Genomic DNA, 16392 nt, shown 5'->3' on the forward strand with positions numbered 1-16392 from the left:
AAGAAAGAAACAGAAAACAGAAAAAAGGGGGGAAAAAGAAAGAAGAAAAGATGAAGAAAGACAAAAAGATTGCCTAAGATCTTCAAACCTTTATCCCTCCCTATCCCATGAGCTGAATTGTTTTCCTCCAAAGTTTCCACCCATTAGGGATTTGCTTATAACCCTAAGTTATCTCAAACCCCAACCAATCTTAACATTTGTTAAAGCCCTAAAATCTCCCCAATGCATCCCAAAACCCTTACCGTACTCAACTTTCCTTGGGAATCCTTGATACATCCCATTATCTCTTTGTTACACTCCATCTTGATAGTGGGATATCCTTTATCAAATAAATCATCAATCTTAATTTTGTTGAGTCATATCTTACCCAAGCCCTATCCATTAAGATCCCCATCTTTATTTAAGAATACTACCCATCCCATCTAGACTTGATGATTATTTGCTGGTTCAAAGAAGATTATCCTGGGCGAACCCTTAATTTTAGGGAGACCATCCTAGTAACCTTAACCCTAAAATTGGGTTTATGTCACTTTGATAGGAAAACCAGGGTTTATGATGATTGGATGGGACAGCAAGGTAGGTAACGTTTAGGGATGGTTGAATGGGAGCTGCGGGTTGATTTAGAATGAATATAATGCTGCAGTTAGGCCATGGATGGCTTTTAATGATTATGGTTAAGGGAAAACAAATACAGATGGGGATTAATTGGGGATTGGGATTTAGAGGACGAAAAGAAGAAGAATTGGGGTTGAACTATAACTTACTGCTATCTAAGATCAATTGAACTGTGACTTGAATGAGAAGTTATTCTTGGGGGAAAAGTAGAGAAGAAGGTAGAAAAGAAATTAGAAGGGATAGCAGGCCATATGAATTGCTCAATAGCATTTAAAAGTTGTATTATTTAATTAAATCATCTCTAATTGATGAGGTGCCGCTGTAAATGTAGGGGGAGTGTGATGGAGGGGAAGGGGATCCCTAGGGCTTGTGATGGGGGAAGGCGAGGGGAAGGGGCGTGATGGAGGTAGCTGTTGTTGGGTGAAGATGGCTGCTGTTGAAGATGACTGATTGCTGGAACTTGAAGAATTACTGCTGTAGTCGAATCTAAAGAGAGAAAAATCCGCCAAGGCCCTCCCAAGGAGAACCCCGACTTGTTCCCACAAGCAATATTCAATCTTTATTCAATGCATAGCAAAGTTTACAATCATAGGTTGGCTTATTTATAGCCTTACATCAAAAAGAAAGAACTAAACTCTAACTGGGAGTCTTTATCTTGACTCAACTAGACTTAAGAGACCAGCTTAACTACCTTTAGAAGTTAGGATACCCTTTTACAATTAGTTATCAACCACCTAAATAAAAAAAAAGATTCTTGAAATAAAAGACAGACTATCTTGAAGAGTTCTCTTTAGAAAAAGATTTCTTATCTAAGTAAACCACGGCCACTAATAAAGAGACATTCCAATAAAAACACATACTCCTAAAAGATAGGAACTCTTGTTGTAAAAGAGTCTTATCTTATCTACGACTTAACTTAGGAAACCAACTCAATCATAACTCAAATAAGGAATTTAAAATGGACTGGGACTCTTCTAATGAAGCTAGAATTCTGAGATTTAGATTCCAGCTGTGAAATAGGGTTCAAAATACCCAAAATACCCCTATAATTGGGTTGGGCAGCTTGCTTGGGTGGGCCTTGGGGCCCACTTTAGGTTCGACTGCAGGGGGGGGTCAAATCTGTGTTCACATCACACAGTGGCCTAGACAACTTTTTTCTTTTCTTATGCTGCTACTTGGTTTTCTTTGTTTCCCCCTGTTTCCCCCTTGCTTTCAGTTATATATTAAGTATGCTGGTTCGGAATCTGGAGTATTAAGTGGCCTAGACAACTTTTTTCTTTTCTTATGCTGCTACTTGGTTTTTTCCCCCTGTTTCCCCCTTGCTTTCAGTTATATATTAAGTATGCTGGTCCAGAATCTGGAGTATAAACCTTATGCATCATCTCTGGTAATTCAGTTTTTTGATTGGTCCTACTTACCATTATTGACAGGCTCGTGAGGCTGCAGTGACTGTCCAAGGAAAGATGGTAGATTTCCAGCGCCCGAAAAAGTAAAGGTCTGTATTTTTTCTGTTTAATCTTTGTCTTCCTGATTTTCCTACAATATCTTGATGTGGAGATTTCTTTGTTGTATTTGTGTTAAAATCTTTCATGTCATTGATCCCTGTTACTCTTAACTTGTTAGTCCCTGGTTTTTGTCTCATCTACCGAAACAATCACATCAAGGAAAAACATATGACAAGGAACCTCATCTTGAATGTTTAATTGTTGATCATAAGCACAAGCAAGGAAAGCTTAAAGCTGATCCTTGTTGACCCCCCCCCCCCCACAAAAAAAAAAAAAAAAAAAAAAAAAAAAAAAAGAACAACACACACACACACAGAGATCCTTGATGTAACCCAGTTATAATTACAAATCCACTGCTTGGCCTCCAACAGTTCTTATAGTTTGTCACGGTGTCACCATACCGTTGCAGTTGTATTTAATTATGTCACATATTTATGTGCATTTTCTTCTTTGCTAGTATATTGGGGACTTGAGGGTCGTTTTGGTGTCAGTTTTCATTCTTGTTTTCTGACTATTTCTCATTTTTTTTGTGCATCTGGTGTCTATTTAAAACTTATTTTTGTTTGAAAGAATAGACAAACCATGGAATTTATGTGGCTATTTCTGTTCTGAACATCAGTGGGGGTACACTATTGTGAGGGTAAAACGGTTTTTCTTTTATAAAACCTACTTCTTCGTGTCCCTTTTTTCTTTTATAATCCTTGCTATGAGTTTAGAAGCTTTGTCATTGACAGTGGTTCCTCCTGTCTGCACAAGTGAAACCGACATAGTTTGGCATAAAGATGATTTAAAACAACAAAGCAAGAGATAAACAAGAAGTCTTTATTTTTCCTTTCAAGCCTGATGGTATAAGGCAGAAATTGCGATGCTTTCCCTGACCATGTGCAGAAATGTGTAATTCTCCATCCACCCTATCCCATTTCTTCGTTCCACTATCATCATCACCCTTTTCCTTCATTTTCTTCTCTCCTGTTCTCTTTCTTCCAAAAGACAAAACCCATTTCTTGTTGGATTACACAATTTGATCCCATCCTTTCCCCTATTTTCTCCTTCATTGTTAATTTGTTACTATGGTTGAATGTTAATTATATGTGCTGTGAATAGGTATAGGACCAAATGGTGATGGGTTTTTGTGGCTGGAAATATGGGTTGATTGGGTTCCCATTTTCTTTCCTGAGTGTGGAGAATTTGATTGATTCTTCCCGTGCTTAAAACAACTTGATGTTTTTCTGTCCAAGCTTAAACGACCATTGAGTATTCAGACCCGGTGTAGAAGATGGGTCAATAAAGACCATTTTACAGTGCTTTTGCCCTTTCTATATCTTTCTACTAGCTAGCATGATGAAGACTGCAGGTTTTGGTCTTGATTGCCTGAACCCATGCTGAGCCCAAACAGTTCTAGGCCCAATATTGTGGCCTTGTAAGTGGATTAGGTTGGCTTATGATTAGGGTCAGGGCATGTTAGGGTTGGTGTGACTTGGCGTAGCCAGTCCTATGCCACCAGATTGTAGGATACATCTTATAAATGTAGGGCAACAATATAGAATTATGGATTATTTTATTGTTTTTTGATTAGGGTGTGAAGTTTAGGGACATCGCTAGGGTCAGGGTCAAGATTGAATGTTGTGGTGCAGCCAGGCTTCACCCTGCAAAGTTAGGGCCAGGGTTTTAAAAAGCCTGGCCCAAATGCTGTCGCAGCTTTAGCCATGATGTACCCCTGGATTGAATAGGATCTACTAGGGGTCAATCTTCTAGGATCTCAACATAAGTCATGGTGTTTTGAGAGGGATGAAACTTGGAGAGTACTTAAATAATGATATATGAGGATCCCTATGTATGGGGCAGTTTTAGTGGTTAGATTGTTATAGGACTTAGTTTGAAATTTGTGTTTTTGGTGATATGAAGTTTCAGAAGAAAGTGTAAACTCTAGGTTCTTGGATGGTATTCTGATGTATACTCTTTCTTGAATGAAAGATATAGGCTATGAGATGGATTTCCAAGGATTTTTAATGGTTAATTTGGGCTGGGAATGGGTTTTAATGGCTAGGATTTAAGGAAGACGAAAATAGGAGAAAAAGGGGGTGATTGGGGATTACGATTTAGAAGATTAGAAGAAGCTCAATTCACAGTTACGGAAGAACAGCCACTGAAATGCTTAAATTGATCCTTGAACTTTCCAGTCCTCTTTAATGTGGGAGAGAGATAGGGAAGTGGTAATACTAACTCACAGAGCAACTATGCTCAAAATAAAACTTTCATTAGTTAGCACATTAGACTTAGACTATAACTAGAAATACACATTAGACTTAGACTATAACTAGGAACACAATAGAATCTAGGAGTGATAGAGACTAGAGTTACTATTCATGTGAGCAGTACCTTAACTATTCTATTGGAATTACAATTTTATATAAGACTTGAATTAAACAATTTGTAGGAGAATTAAAAATCAAAATGACTTAACCTAAACATAGAAGTATAGTTGCTGGTGTAGAGGATCCTGTAGTCCTGACCTATACCTAATGCCCTAATGGTGCTGCTGTAGGGAAGAATCCCCTACAGCTGAGTTTCCTCTTTAACTACGAAAGACACTACAGTTGGTGGAGCCCCTTGGCTCGTTGGCAACATGCTTATTTTCCTTTATCAATGGGAGCTGGCCGCCAAGCACCACAAGATTGATTTCAACTCGCTCCCTTTGTGGGTTACCCTTCCCGATCTTCCCTTGGAGTTCTGGAACAAGGAATGTTTCAGTAGAATCGGATTAGCTCTTGGGACCTTGCTCTGAGTTGATGCCCTTACTTTGAGATTGGAGAGGGTTTCCCTCACATGAATACTTGTGAACTTCTTCGCCATTGCTTCACCTTTCTTTCTCCATTGAAATCAGGGCACTGTGCTTGTCCAGCTTGTGAACTATGGTTGGCTCCCCCCTGCTGTACTCATTGCAAAGTGATCGGTCACTCCTTTGCCTTTTGCTCAGACAATGATTCTTAATAGCTCACTGGTGCAACCACCTCTACAGTTGATGCATCTTTAATTACTACCTCTGCCGATCGATGTTGTAGCCGATCTTGCCTTTGCCATCATCGGCGGTGGGTTCAATCCGTCTCGGGTACTCCTTTGTCCCACCTCTCCTTTGTTGCCACTTGGTTCTCTATTCCGCCAGTTGAATTTATAGCCTGCCTGTCTTGTTTTGTGGATTCCGTACCTACTGCTTCTCTTGCTGCACCGAGCTCACCTTTGTGTTTTCTGACCTACCTTTGACCAACCTCCCCCACCCCCTCGCTAGTCTTCTATGATGGGGATCTGCCTGTCCCATTCTCGTGTTTCTTCCCTATTTCTGCCTTTCCCCCTTCTCCCTCTCTCCTCCCTTTGTTTCTCTCTGGTTCTTCCCTTGACATCTCCTTCCATCCTTCGCTCCTTGGGCCCATAGATCTTTCCTACTAGGCTTAGCCCAGCCGTCTCGTTCTCTTGCGACCCGTCCGCCCCCCCCTTCAATCCTTCTTGACTAGGAATAGCTCCTAGCCACGACCCATTCTTCCCATTCCATCCTGTCCTTCTTTCCCCTCTCCAGTGGCTTTATCCGTTCGACCCATCCCTTCTTCTCGCTTTCCTCTTGGGCCATCTCTTCCTCCCTTATGGCCCAACTTTTTTCTAGATGCTCTTCAAGTTTCTTTTCCCTGCCCCTTTAAGTTAGTATATTCCCAACCCCTCCTGTCTCCTTTACGCTGGCCTTCTCCTCCAACCAACCCTGGCTCCCTTTCGGGTACTCCCTCTTTTTGAGGACCTCCACCCCTTGCCAATTCCCTCCTCCTCCTGGCCATCCTGTGAAGATCAATGGTGGGGAAACAGCTGGCTGACCCTTGTAGACCCTTCCTCATTCACTTTCTTGTTTGGCTGTCCCCTTCTCTTCTGAACAGCCAGTTTAGTGTATTATTGCCATCCCTTCGATGTCCGACAGATTCACCCTTGAGGATGCTAACATGTCTGACTTCTAACTCCTATATGTGCCTCCTATCCTAAGGGTTGAAGGAGGAGAAACCGCACCAACAAGGGCATCACCAAATGGGCGAATAGTTTATTGTTGACTTCAAGTTGCCGAGAAAGAAGAAAAAGGGGGGAACAATGAAAAATTAGGTTTGTTTTTCTGGTGTGCTTGGCTACTTGGACTGCTTCTCCTTCATTGCTTGTCTTTTGTTGATAGCATTGGTGCTTTTCTTTTGTTGCTTGTTTGGTTGAGTTTTTTTTGGCATTTGCTCTTATTGCTCATTTTATTGTCTCCTTTCCACTGTTCTCTTGTTTGGTAATGAACTTATTTATTCATCAACCCCACCCAAAAAAAAAAAAAAAAAAAAAATACAAAAAAACATGTTTATGACTTCAATAGGAAAATAGGCTGTTGAAGACTTAAATCACAGGTTTACAATTCACAACATGATGGCATGTAAGTCATATATATATACACACATATATATAAAGGGGAAGAAGGTTGTTGAAGACTTAAATCACGGGTTTATGATTCACAACATGATAACATATAAATCTGAATTTTAAGTGCGAAGGAGAAGAAGGTTGCTAAAGACTTGAATCAAAATTTGTATCAAATCTTGGTTGTTCAATTGATTCAATTCAAGTCTGTATCAAATTCTTGGTTGTTTAATTGAGTCAATTTGTTTGACTCAAAGAGACTCAATTGGTACATTGGGTATAAAGTGTTCAACAAGTAAAGAGTTGATCCAATGTTTCACAGAATACAAAGTTCACATAAATTTACCAATGAAATGTTAGTAAATAGAATACATAGAAATAAAAAAGAAATAAATGGAAAAACTGATTGTATAAATTATGAAATCAATTTCCCGCTCCCCTCCCAAAATAAAGTACGAAGAAAGAAAGAAAGAAAAAAAGAAAGAAAAAAAGTGTACTGCCCTGGTTTGTGTCATGCCAAGGTTACGCTTATGATTCCAAAGCGGATTCTTTACTGACCAAAGTGGATGCTTGTTGACTTAGACAAAATGTTACAATCACTTTGCCCCCATAAAACCGCTTTGTTGCCCAAGTGGCGCTTAGGTGGCACTTTGACTTTGTAAGTGTAACTATTAGTTCTATTGACGACTTTTTTCTCTAAGACAAGCTTGATGGATCTAATCCTATCTCCAACTGATTTAGCATCCACAGGACCACAGCATCATTATTTAGATCTTTTTCCACCACTGTACTCACTGCACCTCTGTTACTCTAGTCTTCCATATACTGAAGTTCAGCGTCATCTGATGTCTTCGTTTTTCACTCGTCCATCTTGTCTGTTGATACATGCAATATTAACCCTAATTCTCTTCATAACAGCTATTAGATCTAGATTCTTACCTGTTGAGGATCCATGTTTTTGAATATTCTAATCTAATACTATGGTTTTGAGATAGGTCCCTAGCTTGTACCTGGCTACTGTACTTGAATTCTTGCCAACATGTCACCGCATTTGGGTGATGCTGCTGCATATCCCTCAGAGGGGATGCCCTAGAAAAGGTTGATACGAGATGAAAACTAAGCAATGGACTCATGAAACCGTTAATAGAAATACAAAAATGTTCTCAAACAGTTATTGGTATAATGTCCTTCCATTTGATTCCTTACCTTTTCATGATTTATTTTCAAGTCTGTCCAAGGGTGGTGGCTTAATGATGCAGCTATATGACTCAAGCTCTCCAAACCTTCTATATTTGATGCTTAAGTCTGTCATGCTCAATAAATTGTTCTGTTATAGCTTATGGGTGGGCCGTTATTAATGGTTGTCTCATTTGTTTTTGGTATCGCCTTTTACTCAGTTTCTCGATATTAACATTATTCTGACATTAAAATTTGTTGTTTGGGTAAAATCCATTTTGTAGCTTATTGCTTCTGATAAGAAATGAAAGAAGAAAAATTGAGGAGTTGTTCAATAGTAGAAGAAAATAGTTTTATCCTTGCCCCCACATTTAGTTTGATATTTTAAGGCTTTGGTGACACTCCTGCTAAATTCAGTTTATTCGAATTATCACCATGCCTCAACACTTCCCCCCCCCCCCTACTTGAGTTGGATATTTGTTGCTGTTACCTTATTGTGCCATTAATTTTTTTGATTTTTTTATTTTGGCTAATTTATGTCATTTAGATAGCTTGCGAAAGCTTGATGAACAACCTGAATGGTTGAGAGGGGGAAAGCTACGTGATTATCAGCTTGAGGGCTTGAATTTTCTTGTTAACAGGTCTGCTTTCCATGGTTTTTTTCATTCAACCATATCAAGTATGTATATAGGCAATACAGCTGCTAGGACCATGCTAATATACTCCATTTTCTTTCTTAAAAGTTGGAGGAATGATACAAATGTCATTCTTGCTGATGAGATGGGGCTTGGTAAAACAGTACAATCTGTTTCAATGCTTGGTTTTTTGCAGGTATGCTGTTTGTTGTGTTTTGTTAATTTAGAGCTCATCAACCAGACATTTTTTCCCCATTTCCAAACAATCATCCTTTTTTCTGGGTTCACTGCAGAATGCACAGCAAATTCATGGGCCATTTCTCGTAGTTGTACCGTTATCTACTTTGTCAAACTGGGCAAAAGAATTTAGAAAGTGGCTTCCAACTATGAATGTTGTTGTATATATTGGAAACCGAGCAAGTCGAGAGGTCAGTGATCTTTTTTAATTTACTAGTGGAGAGTTGAGTCCTGTTAAGTGGTACATGCCTTACATGGTCCAAATGCATGTTGGATGTGGTTTTATTTTGAATGTGATGATTAAATTTTTCCTTCTTTTTATTTTTATTTTTATGCCTGTAATACTTGGCTGATTTAATAGCAGACATATTTATCCCCCAGAAAAAGGAAACTTAAGATTGATTTATTTTGTTCGTGATATAATTACAAGAACTAAACAGACTGCACGAGTTGCTGAATAATTGATTTGTGATGGTGTACTAGCCGGAAGGGTATGGAACCAGCGGTCTGGGTTCAGTCTCTACCTTGAATATGCCTTTCTTCAACTTTTTCTTTCTTATTTTGATGCAAGACTATTTGATGGTACTGCATCACTGTCTAAATCATCCTCCCCACCGCCCACATACACAGAAATAGCATTTCTATGTAGGCACAATACACCCACAGTGCTGCAGTATGGTGCTAATTTTAGGGAGATTCAGCCTTCGTGACAGCCACAAACATGATAGGTGGCACAGGTCTGAATTCCATGGCATAATGAATGAGAATGCTCATTACAAACAGTTTTAAAGTTTTATTGGTAAAGGTTCAGTATCCTACAGAATGATGCCTCAGCAGCAATAGCCATTGGAAATTTCTGGAATTTATAGAAAACAAAATTTCCATTTTTCTCATCCTTCTTTACGCTGGAATGCTTTGTTCATCATGGTGTTGCCTTATGGCTGCCCTATCACCAAAGTACTTAGGAAGACCCTTAAATTCTATAGTCGCCTCACTGTGTTGATAGCTATGGCTTCAATTTCATAGTCATCTCATTTTGATTTCTTGTGAAGCAGTAATATTTCAGTAACTTCAACTCATGGCTGTGATGCCATCTTTTGCCCCTCACCCCATCCCCCCCCTTTCCAATAGTGTCTTTCATTTGCAAGAAGAAAAGTGCAGGTTCTTGCAGTGTTTTTGATGTGAAGTGTTTCCAGGGATTTCTGAGGGCCTAGGGTTGCTTCCTCAAACTTAGGACCCCTAACTTGAACCAGGGGTATTTTGGAAATTTTACCAAATTTCGTGTTGTCTTGGTCGGGGTCCCATTGAGTTCAGATTATTTTCTGGACTTTAGATCTATTTTTGTTTTTTCATTAGTATCAATATTTTGTGAGTTATTGCAGAGGCCTTGTCTAAGTGTGATTCCCAATTGTGTTGGGATCCCTTAAATCAGTTTTTATTAGGGCTCCGTATCTACTGTTAGAATCCTAATTTGATCTCTCTGGAGTAAGTTATGATAGAGTCCTCGTTTATGTTGGAGGTTGTTAGCCAAGTGAGAGTCCTAACTAGGTCTAGTAAGTCAATTTGAAGTTATTTAATTAGACTCCTATTTTGTTTCTTATTTTGAGGCTATGTACATAAAGCCTCCAGATTGAAGGAATTAGAAGAGCTAGGTGCACACGTAAGATAACCTAAAGAGAAGTGATGAGAAAGGATATGCATACTTAGGTCTTGTATCTAGCATGACCTCAAACAGAGCTGATTGGATGGAAAGAATCCATGTGGCCGACCCCATTTAGTTGGGACAAGGCTTGTTGTTGTTGTATATAAAACATCCATATTCTGTAATTAACAAGTTGAATTAAAGTTCTGACTTTGGAGGAAATCCAAGTCGTCTTCTTGGTAGTACCACGGTGGCATTAGGAGGTCGTCTTCTTCAATTCCAGCAACAATTCTACTGTAGCTTGTCTTCACTCTCCAAATAAGTACAGCCTCTTCCCTCACCATTCCAGCCCCTTCTCCCTCTCCTAGCCCACATGTCTTCCACAACCTTCCCTCCATCACAGACCATCCCCAGCCCACTCTAAACCCCTTTGGCACCTTTAGAACTCCTTCCCTTCCAACCCTAGCTCATCCCCTACCCTCCTCTAACCCTAAACTCTAGATATAGCTCTTCCCCTTTCTCCCTCTTTTCTTCTCTAGCATGTGGCAGTTTTAGGAAAACCAGAAAACTTAAATTGCAGAATTTCTCAAACTCCCAGATTCTTTAGGACTCTTCTAACCTATCTTAAACCAACTAGGACTGACCTAAATGTATTTGAAATAACCTGAGATTACAAGGTACCAACATCACCCCTTATCCGTGGCCAACTGAAATCCTTAGGCATCAATTTCCCAACTCTAGCTTTTAATTTCAGTTCAGGAATTAAGGCACAACAGCAGCCGAAACTTTAAAACCCTCCTATTCAGCCTTAAATTCCTTAAACCTAAACCAAAACTTATCACCAGACCTGAAATTTACATTACAGCAAGGTTACAAGCTTCAAAACCTAATTTCCCTGGTCTGTAAGCCTGGCTGAACCCTTCTTGGGTACTGTTTTGTTACTTTATGTGTTAATTCCTCCAAGAAGTCTCCTATAAGACTGCTGGTTCCCTGATAGAGGATCCTGGACTGAACCTAAATCTGGTGCAACATCATTATATGGTAAACCTGGAATTTTGGTTTACATCAGTTTTAATTGCTCCTGGGATTAAATGGAAGGATCAATGTTTGCTTACAAAGTTACCATTCTATGTCTGTCTCGTACTTTGAAAACTATTATTTATGTCATCATATTTGATCGCTGATTCAGAATTTGATTTAGTTCTTTGACATCTCCCTGATATAATTATTTCTTTCTGCCTACAGGTGTGTGAGCAATATGAATTTTACACTAACAAGAAAAGTGGCCGGAGTATCAAACTTGATGCTCTGTTGACAACATATGAAGTTGTGTTGAAAGATAAGGCTATATTTTCTAAAATCAAATGGAACTATCTTATGGTTGATGAGGCTCATAGGCTTAAGAACAGTGAAGCATCGCTGTACACTACACTTATGGTTTGTGCCCCCCTGCAAATAATGCATTTTACTTAACACTTTTTGCTTCCTTTGTTATTAGTTTTCTTACATTTAAGTTTGTTTGGTATCTGTTAAATTCTTCATTTCGTTCCTTTCAGGAATTTAGCACCAAAAACAAGTTGCTAATAACTGGTACTCCATTACAAAACAGTGTTGAAGAGCTATGGTGATTTTCTTCATCTTCCCAAATTACAGATTAAAATTTTCCATCAGTCATTGATGCTCCTTTTTTATTTAGTTATATAACAATGCGAATTTTTTTGACACATATGAAGATGATTGATTTGTGCCTATTTGGTTTATCATCCTAATCAAAGGAAACATAGAAAAAAAGGGTTTTCTAAGATAATTGAAAGTGTTGTTGGCCAAACTTCTTAACATGCATAACATTCTTAAATCTGTTAATATGTCTCATTGGGCATGTGCCAGTGCTCTTCAACTAAACTCTTGCCATGTAAGAATCAGTTTTGGACCCTTTACAGGACTGAAAAAAGTTCTCCTTTTACTTGGGTTGTGTTCAGAACTTTGCTCACTTATAATCTGCAATGTCTACGGGCTGAATAACTCTTAATAATTTCAGTTGAATCGTTTTTACTTCCCAATTCTGTTAGTGACCTGGCATTGAATTCTGTGAGTGACCTGGCAATTGATGGGTAAGATATTAGTGCTGCCATAAAAGTCTAGTTTGATTATATTCTGCAATTCCGTACATTGATGTTAAATTCCATTTGTTACTTTCCCACTAATGATGCCATTGTGCTGACTATTCTAAAATACTACTGCGTGAAGTGTCCGGTTGCTTTAAACATGTGTCAATAGTAAAAGTTTCCAAATGGTATTGAGCATGTATGTTCTGTTGGATTCCAGATTCTGAGACTATTTTGTTATTTTTCTAAATAATCAACAAATAAGGACGTGCAACTTTTAGATCCATGCTCATTATCGGGAGGACAGACCACATTTAGAAAATATACATAATAATTACAAAATCATTTAGAAAATAAACAGAATATTTACTTGTGAGTCTATCAATCAAAATTGAAACAGATAGGTTTCTGACCCTCCCCCCCCCCCCCCAAAAAAAAAAAAAAAAAAAAATCTCTTCTGTATCTGTTTACAATAGGCATTTATTATTGTTTAGAAGGGAAATGGTTGAGAAGGTGGTGCATAACTAGGATGAAGGCGGACCTATAATTGTTGGAATCCTAGATTGGTAGGAACCAGTGAGTGGCTAATATCCAGCATTTACTCTGATGTAGCCTCAATGGCCAATTGCCAAGATCTGTACAAGAACCAACTCGAATTGGTGTGGGAATAGTTAAGTCAGAAAAGTTAATCATAGGGAATTAGGGTGTTTGAGGTATGGTTTAGTTTATTGGAGTTCACAAGAACCAAGGTTATAGTGGTTAGATGGTACTGCTACTTTCAGAAAGTAAGGGGTTATGTGTATCAGTCTTGGAGGGTTTTAATGGTTGGATTGAACCAGATCTAGGTTAGAAATCAGGGTTTTTCTGGGAGTTTGAAATTCAAGGAAGGGGCTGAATCTGGGATTTTAATAGTCTGATGTCGATGGGAATTGGTCGCTCACTAAGTTAATGGTGGTGATGGTATGGGCAAAAGATGGAGGTGATCCTATGGTCAGGTTAAATTTGCAAAAAATGCATTACATGTGTTATTCTAGAAGCTTCTCCTAAATGTTAGCAGCTTCTAGGTATGAATGGAGACTGAATAGTCAGTCAATCCTTGAGTTAAGACTTTAACCACCTAAAATCTCTCTCCTCTTGGACTTTAAACACCAAGGAAAATAGTGTATATACTTTAAGCACCAAGCACAATCAGTTACCTGGACTTTAAACACGAGAATACACTCTCAGGGAGAAGGGAGGAAGCAGCAAAGCTTGCTCAATGCAAAAATTGTTTTTTGAAGTCTTACCTCATTCTCCCTTGATGGGGGCTGGAGCTTGCCAATTTCTATTAAGAAATAACGCAATTCCAGCTATTTCTGTCAGAATGTGAAGGGGCTTAATTGCAATCTTAATATACTCCTATGCCCTTACTTAAATTCATTTAATAAGAAATAATTTGAACCAACATTGAACCGGTTCGACTCTACCTAAGTTCTTGTATCGCTTATGTACCCTATTTTTGTGCTGCATTAAAGACCCATAGCCTATATAACCCAACCCTAGGCTTATTCTAAAGAAAATAAACCCAAATAGGTGGTGGATCTGCACTGTAGTGGGCACCAGGCAAGTTTGAGCAGGTCTGGATAGGGTGTGGGTTCAAAGGGTTAAATGACGTATTGGAGCTTGCAGGTTGATTCAACTTACTGGTGTTATATGTGCAGCAACTTGAATGCTTGAAGATCCTTGAATTTGCATTATTTTCCACATCCTCTCCGCTGATTCGTTGTAACTATAAATTCTTATTCATCAAATTATGGGCTCGACAGATCAATTACATCTGTATTGTACCCACCTTGGCTGGTATATAGCATAGACTAAAACTAGGAGTAAAACAGAAGATAGGATTCAGTTAGATCTAGGTATACTGTTCAGGGTTAACTGTACAATTTTATTGTAATCAATCATACCTTCCAAATATTAACTATGATAAAACACTAGTCGGCTAATTAAAATTTGAAGCAACCTAAATCTAGGCCCCCAATTTTCATGTTGGGAGAATCACTACACCATCCTACAACTGGTTGTGCTGGTGTAGGTAGACACCTACATTGAAGGCTGTTTATAGGAAGCTGAAGTGCAATAGTAATCAGGTACTGACATCAGGGTTTAATTAGAATCTATTAAAAGCTGATACATGTCTTCAATAGCTATGATTTGAGCTGTGTATAACAGTTAATGTTTGTTTACGTATGCAGTCCACTTCCTTGCTTATTCTTTGACATGCCAATATGGAAATGAAGCCACATATCAGTCTTCACTTATTTTGTTGTACTATTGTATTAACACAACTAATAAGCCTAAATAGGGGTTTCATGCCTACTTCCCCCTCCCCCCCCCCCCCCTTTTTTCTATAATGATGTCGCTGTGCGGAGAAAACACACCTCATTAGAAAGCTAGAGCCCTTGGTTATGCTGGGAGTACCTAATGAATTAGCTAACGATGAGGTGTCTAAGCTGCATTATGTACTGGTCCTTTTCCTATCATGTGGTAAATATGTTGGGTCCTGCTGTCATTTTGGGTTTATGATGTTGTTACAATTATATATATATATATATATATATATATATATATATATATATATATATATATAATATATATATATATATATATATATATATATATATATATATATATATATATATTATTTTGTTTTTGTTGCTTATTTTGCTGGTGATTTAAAATTATTTAATTCATGATGGTAGGGGGATATAAAGCCTTTTCTTATTCAATAAAAGAAGCCCCATTTTAACTTTATATGTTGATTCTGTTCTTTTTATTGCTGATGTTAGGGCCCTGCTACATTTTCTTGATTCTGAGAAGTTCAAGAATAAGGAAGATTTTGTTCAGAAATACAAGAACCTAAGTTCTTTCAATGAAAATGAGGTACTTTGTTTCTTTCTGGCGTTAGTTAAATTTCCTTTTCATGCTTATTCTGCTTAGAGGATCCTGTCTAGCTTAAGTTAATTTATTCTTAGCTGAAATCTGAACTTGGTTTTGTGTAGCTTGCTAATCTCCATAAGGAATTAAGGCCTCACATCTTGAGAAGAGTGATCAAGGATGTAGAAAAGTCATTGCCTCCAAAAATCGAACGTATTTTGAGGGTTGAAATGTCACCCCTTCAAAAGCAGTAGGAACTTGTCTTTCTGTCAATCTGCTGTGACAATGCTCGCTACTTTGAGCTGATGTCTGCCATTTCTTTTGTTGGTTACATCCAGGTATTATAAGTGGATCTTGGAACGCAACTTCCACAACTTGAATAAAGGAGTACGTGGGAATCAGGTAGGTGTCTAATTCAGATAAAGGTTTTTGGTTTAGTTTTCATTTCATAATATGCAGAATGATTTCTCTTCACCTGTTAAATTACACTAAATTCTTGCATCCTACACAATCACCAGCAAGGGTGATGAAGATGGGATGAGCTAGATGCTTCTCTGTCATAGTTTGCTATAATCTCAAGGATCACGTAATGTAGCATGGTTAACAAATTTTATCGAAGTATATACATTGGGATATTAACCAACTTATAGGATGAACATTATGACGATCTTCGTCTTGAACTTGCAGGTGTCACTTTTAAATATTGTTGTGGAGTTGAAGAAATGCTGCAATCATCCTTTCCTATTTGAGAGTGCTGACCATGGATATGGAGGGAATACCAACACAAGCGATAGCAGTAAACTTGAGCGAATCATCCTAAGCAGTGGAAAGCTAGTAATACTTGACAAACTACTAGTGCGTCTACGTGAAACAAATCATCGTGTTCTAATATTTTCCCAGGTTTGCTTTCATTTGTTTCTTTTTCCCCCGTACTGGATGCTGTTGCTTGCTGTAGATATAATAATGCTTTATTTGTACCTAAGTCTTCTGTCCAACATGGACATATAAGCATCATGTATGATGCTCGTTGCTGTGCTGGTTGTCAACTATGATGAAGATGAATGAGACTATGGTTGTGAAAATTGAACTAGTGGGTTGTTTATTTTCTTTTTATTATGTTGTCTGAGTATTGACTG

General features: G+C 38.3%; 1 protein-coding gene across 1 annotated transcript in view; it reads left to right on the forward strand.

Annotated features, from left to right (window-relative positions):
* CHR5 (chromatin remodeling 5) overlaps window positions 1–16392 on the forward strand; it is a 58411-nt gene that overhangs the window by 26160 nt on the left and 15859 nt on the right. Inside the window, 10 exon segments of the mRNA XM_089136424.1 lie at window positions 2046–2110; window positions 8273–8362; window positions 8465–8552; window positions 8650–8784; window positions 11481–11672; window positions 11792–11859; window positions 15169–15262; window positions 15382–15506; window positions 15595–15658; window positions 15944–16156. Coding sequence (XP_088992550.1) covers window positions 2046–2110; window positions 8273–8362; window positions 8465–8552; window positions 8650–8784; window positions 11481–11672; window positions 11792–11859; window positions 15169–15262; window positions 15382–15506; window positions 15595–15658; window positions 15944–16156 — 1134 coding nt within the window.

This window comes from Hakea prostrata, chromosome 10 (genome assembly GCF_041222555.1).
Source record: "Hakea prostrata isolate BN-2017 chromosome 10, UWA_Hpros_2, whole genome shotgun sequence".
In the NCBI taxonomy this organism is placed as follows: Eukaryota; Viridiplantae; Streptophyta; class Magnoliopsida; order Proteales; family Proteaceae; genus Hakea; species Hakea prostrata.